The sequence below is a fragment of the Schistocerca cancellata genome, chromosome 7, assembly GCF_023864275.1.
Source record: "Schistocerca cancellata isolate TAMUIC-IGC-003103 chromosome 7, iqSchCanc2.1, whole genome shotgun sequence".
Lineage (NCBI taxonomy): Eukaryota > Metazoa > Arthropoda > Insecta > Orthoptera > Acrididae > Schistocerca > Schistocerca cancellata.
In genome coordinates, this window is record NC_064632.1 from 499378574 (window position 1) to 499384573 (window position 6000).

Genomic DNA, 6000 nt, shown 5'->3' on the forward strand with positions numbered 1-6000 from the left:
GTCTCATCTGACATGAAGTGAAGCAAGTGGTCCTAGTAATCGTTATCAACTAATGTTAACAGCTAGTTGCAATAATGAACTCTTTTCTCCTGGTCCTCAGATTTCAACTCTTGCACTATAGTCACACGATACTCTTTTAATTTCATATCTTTCAGTACACGATGACACTGTGTGCGAGATATATCAACCTGCAATGATAACCTCCTCGTCGTCCGCTGTGGCCGAGCGGTTCTAGCCGCTTCAGTCAGGAACCGCGCTGCTGCTACGATCGCAGGTTCGAAACATGTATTGCTTTTTTTAGCACTGTTATTTAACTGTGCAAAAGGTCCGTATGCAAAATTGTAGCTGCTAACATGAACTGGAAGTCACCTAAAAAAAATCACGAACATGGCTGTGTTTCCTGCTTGGCGCTTGCAGTGACAGCTGGCCACCCCTGGAAATGGCGAGTCGCGAGCGTCGTGCGTATGGTCGGGAAGTGCGGCCGTCTTATCGCGGCGTTCATTAAAGACGAATATCGCTGCACGGTTTTGGTGGAAAGGGGAAACGAATATTCGTTTCTGTGGCATGCACGTCCTTTCAATTTCTGGTACGTATTTCGAAACATACCGTCCTGAAACTGGTTAGAGATGTGAAAGATATTCTGTACATGTTCATCTATACTCCGCAAGCCACTTTACGATGAACATTCAATCTCCCCTCACAGGTGATGGCGAACCCTGTAAATGTTTTGCTGCTTTCCATGGAGATATACCACAGACACCAAATGAAGCAATCAACAGAAAACACGCGTGAAGACTATGTGTTGTGCGACATGGTTGTTAAACTTCTAGACGAGCATGTAAATGGCGTAGACATGTGGCTATAAACAACTGAAACACTCGATATTGCAGACTGTGAATCTACAGACGGCGAAGACACCGACGAAAGTTGGACTCATGAAGACTCTTCGAGTGATAGTGCCACGTACCATCATCAATTATCTCCGAAAGTAACACCAGCAACTACAATTACCTTATCAGATAAAGAAAAAGCGGTGTCGTATTGGTTGAACGAAAGTGGTAAGAAACGCCTACGTGTCAGTACTGTTTGTCCGCTCTGAACGTGAATTGTATAGATGGAAAAAGGAAGTCACTGTACGACGTAAGAGTCGACTGGAAATTGCGACGGAGATAAATGCGCGACTTTTTGAGCTATTTACCGATGCCAGACAACAGTCATTTAGTGTCAGCGATACAACTTTGCGTGATTGGGCGTTAGAGATTGCCAACGCGATAGGCGCTAAAGAATTTACAGCTTCTCGAAGTCGATTAGTCGCTTCAAAAGATCACATAAAATTGTGGCAAGAAAAATAACAAAATTTGTATCGAGCTTTTCTTACGAATGCAAAAAATGAGATCGCTAGTTTTAGTGAATCGTACGTGTACAGTGCAGATCAGTCAGGTTTTCAAAAAGAAATGCGTGCGGAAAGAACACTGTCATTCAAAGGGGAAAAACATATTGAGGCGATTGCGCAGTCCACGACTGCACTCACCCATTCATATACTACAATGCCCATAATTAGTGTGGATGGTTCATTGCTACCTAAACTATATGTGTGTCTTCAAGAACCAACTGGACGTTTTGGACCACGTGTCAAAAGAACAATGTTCTACGCAAACAGTCTTGTGGTAGACGCATCGAAGTCTGGAAAAATGGGAAATGAAAATGTTATACTTTTCATGTGTCATGCTTTTCTTCCGTTCTGCGGGAACAAATCTCTTCTTCTAGATTCGTGGTCAGGTCATAAAAGGTCTGATTCATTAAAAGCTGTATTTCGAGCCCACCCTGACAAAGAAGTAGAGATACTTCAGATTCCACCCGGCACGACGAACGTAATTCAACCTTCAGACAGAGAATTTTTCCGTCAGTGGAAGACATTTTGCAGAAAACTAACAGAAAATTATTGTGTGCAGATCATTGCAATTTCCTGTCTATAACCGTGACAATATTCTCAAGCTGCGGTCAGTAGTACATTATCAATTTTCCTCCCTACGGTTTCAGAATTTGATTAAATATGTGTGGCACTCGTCGAAATATACTGATACTAGGCCTGATTCATTCCTAACACCAGCCCAGTTATGTCTACAGACATCTAACAACGTCTGTGATTCGCAGGGCTTCCATATGTAGTCTTTGCTTGTATGTTCTTGATGCACAAAAAACCTATGTTTTGAACATTGTATCAATATTTCGCATTTTTGCGGTAATTACAAGAAATAAAATTTGGACGTGTTGTAAACCGTATATTTATTTGTGTCTATTTCATAGCTATTTGGAAAGAATGATGTAGATAACATATCAGCCATGTTTGTCAACGAATGTTTCATTATCATACGATCGCTTTGACTGGGGGAATCGGCTCTCTCACTGCTGTGGCGAGAGAGCGGTGCGTAGGTAATGCCACCTTGTCCCTAGATGGCGTTGGTATAACGTAGCGAGAGAGGTCAGGGTTGTACAAGAGGCAGTTATAAGCGCGGAAACCATGCGACAATAATGTCTTACTTCATAAAATTGTTTACAGACTTCCAGGTCATGTCAGCAGCTAAAATTCTGCATACAGACTTCTTGCAATGTTAACTCACAGTGGTAAAAAAAGCAACACAGGTTTCGACATGACAAGTCTGACTATTCCCTTGTAAGTTCTAGGGGACTGATGACCTCGGGTGTTAAGTCCCATAGTGCTCAGAGCCATTTGAACCACTTGCTGACACGCGCGGTGACGTACGCTGTTGAAACGCGACACGGGACTGTTTGCTGCCGCAGGTGCTGGTGCTGATCGCGAACCTGCAGCTGTGCGGCAACTTCGTCGTGATGAACTACGCGGTGGAGCTGTTCTCGGAGGCGGGCAGCAGCGTGCCGGCGGCGTGGTCGGCCGTGGTGGTGGCCGCGCTGCAGCTGGCCGCCAGCGCCCTCACCTCGCAGCTGGTGGACCGCGCCGGCCGCCGCCCGCTGCTGCTCGCCTCCAACGCCGCCGTCGCGGGCTCCCTCGCCGCGCTCGGCGGCTACTTCTACGCCAAGCGGCTCGGCCTCGACGTCTCGCCCGTCTGGTGGCTGCCCGTGGCGTCGCTCTCGCTCTTCGTCGCCGCCTGCAACCTGGGCGTCGCCGCGCTCGTCTTCGTCATCCTCAACGAGATGTTCGCGCCCGGCATGGCGCACATCGCCATCTCCATCGGCATCCCCACCTTCCTGCTGGCCGCCTTCGCGGTGCTCAAGGCCTACGTGTACATGCTCGCCTGGCTGGACATCTACGGCTCCTACTGGCTGTTTGCCGCCTGCACCCTGGCCTCCAACGTCTACATCTTCTTCTTTCTGCCAGAGACGAAGGGTCGGCCGATTGCCGACATCGTGGCGGAGCTGAACGGTGGCGCGAAGAAGTCTGCGCGCCACGAAATGTACGATCCCGTCGCACAGTCAGAGAAAGCGTGACCACTCTGTGGGACCGAGGACCACTGACCTGGCCAGCGAGGATGAACCTTACTCGAAGGAACGAGTTCGTTATAGATGGTGCACGACATCCACGAACCATTCTCATAACACTGTGAATTCTTATGTATGCGAGTGTGAGCGAAATTTACTGACAAAACTTCAGAGACCAATCAGAAATTTCTGCAAAACGAGACGCTGTGTCGTAACGTACATTACGTCAAAGGCAATTTCGATACGACATTCTGGATGGTGTAAATAGTCCTCACGGGTCTGCCGCCAGACGACGTTGTGCAAATCCCACAATATTTCCTCGGAGCAACTGTCCGACATCATCAGGTGGTTGAACCTCGCTGGTGGCTAGGTACGACTGACAAGATCCGCATTTTTTTTCCTTTATTGATTTTCAATTCCCCTGAAGGGTGCGGTCTGGCAGCAGCTTAGTACGCTGCTCTACAGCATACAGATTTATTTTTAAAAACGGAAGAAGATAAGAAACAAGAAAAACAGGCGATAAAACGGTGACTTAAAGTGCAAAAGGGCGGAAAATTGTGGAAAGTTCAAACAGAAAGCAAAGGGGTTGGCAATGTTAATAAAATACACAGGAATCAGACAAGTAACATAGTAGACACACATTTAAAAAACATGGCGACAGACTGGTTTCTGTTCGCAAGAGATAAAAAAATCACACCCAGCGACAGTATGATGGCCGTTCGCAACACTTCCCGAAACATACACAACACGGAACACTCATTGTAAAACACTCACTGGAAAACACTGCACGAAAATGTCGGCACAAAGATGACACTCCCTAGCCAAGGGCAGATGGGGGGGGGGGGCTGGAGGAGGGGGAAAAACAAGGAAAACAAGGAGGGAGGAGAGGAAGAAAACGAAAAAGGGGGGGGGACCAACGGAGGGAGAGGACTCATAAAGGGGAAGAGGGGCAGGGCAGACGCGAGAGGGAATGGGAAAAGGCAGAGGAGGGAAATGCAAAAGGACTCGGGGGAGAGAAGGGGTCAAAGAGAGGGGAGGTGGGGAAAAAAAGAGGATGGAAGGGGGGAGAGGGAGCCCGGGAAAAGGACAGAGGAAAGGAGGGGCAAGAGCCGCATGTCGACGCCGCTGTATATAGAGCACGCGCGTGAAGATTGCGCAGGCGTGGGAACCAAAAATTTGCAGATAGATGGCGCCAGACCAAACGCCCTCTGCCGGGAAACGCAGAGCGGCCGTTCTGCGCGTGTGCTGACGCTGTGTTTACTAACATGCTGCCAAAGTTATGACCGGTCTGTTATCGAAAGCTCTAATAGACCCATTATAACTTTGGCAGCATGTTAGTAAACACAGCGTCAGCACACGCGCAGAACGGCCGCTCTGCGTTTCCCGGCAGAGGGCGTTTGACTCTGGCGCCATCTATCTGCAAAATTTTGCGCATGCGTGGTTCCCGCGTCTGCGCAGTCTTCACGCCCGTGCTCTATATACAGCGGCGTCGAAATGCGGATCTTGTCAGTCTCCAGCGAAGTTCAACCACCTGATGATGTTGGACAGTTGCTCCGAGGAAATATTGTGGGATTTGCACAACGTCATCCGGCGGCAGACCCGTGAAGACTATTTACAACATATCCGCTGGGAAAGCCTGAAGAGTCACATTCTGGATGGTGCCAGTTATGCTACGAGGACCTTTCTTTTTATTTCTGACTCATTTAATGTAACCCCATTGTACAATCACTTCATCTCAAAGTAACACACTCACTGTCCAGTTATTTCTTGGCTGTGCAGTCTATCCCATTTCCGCTAGTACTGTGTCTATGAACTGTAAAAGTCATGGATTAAGTTCACTGTTCTATCGCTTGAGCCTTGTCCCGCAGTTACGCAGGGTTAGCCATCGTTAATCGGATTTGACATGTTAATGGTTAAGGGGTGGCCGGATGCCCTTCCTGCCACCAACCCGTACCCCCCGGGATGGTATTAGTGGACCCCAACTGTCTGCATCGAGTGGAATCCATGGAATAGTGCGAATGTGTTCAGATGTCTGCGAGCCGTGTTCAGATGTCAGCGGGACATGGGGACCAGCCTGGTATTCACCTAGCGGGATGTGGAAAACTGCCTAAAAACCACATCCAGGCTGGCCGGCACATCGGCCCTCGTCGTTAATCCGCCGGGCGGATTCGATCTGGGGCCGGCGCGCCTACCCGAGTCCAGGAAGAAGCGCGTTAGCGCTCTCGGCTACCCTGGCATGTGGATTAAGTTCACTGTATTTACTCAAAATAGTCTCACCAGGAATCAACATACAGCTAAGTAGTAGTAGTATGGTATTCTGCCTTATGACAGGTCTTGTCATTGGTTAAGCCTCTTCCACTTTTGTCTGTCCATAGCTAGCCTTTCATTTCTGAATTTAGCCTCCTTTGATACCGTCCAGCATTTTTTCCTCTTCCCCTTTTTCCTTCCACCATTCCTTCTATTCCTTCGTTCAATAAACAGTCCCTAGTCAAACCATGTCCAATCCAGTTCCATTTTCTCTTTTTGATGACTTTCATCACGTTT

At 48.1% G+C, this 6000-nt stretch overlaps 1 protein-coding gene across 1 annotated transcript in view; it reads left to right on the forward strand.

The window, feature by feature from the left end:
- Positions 1-3728, forward strand: part of LOC126092850 (facilitated trehalose transporter Tret1-like) — an 80697-nt gene extending 76969 nt beyond the window's left edge. Inside the window, exon 4 of the mRNA XM_049908580.1 lies at positions 2803-3728. Coding sequence (XP_049764537.1) covers positions 2803-3465 — 663 coding nt within the window. The 3' untranslated portion in view covers positions 3466-3728. The remainder of the gene's footprint in view (positions 1-2802) is intronic.
- Positions 3729-6000: the final 2272 nt, after the last annotated feature.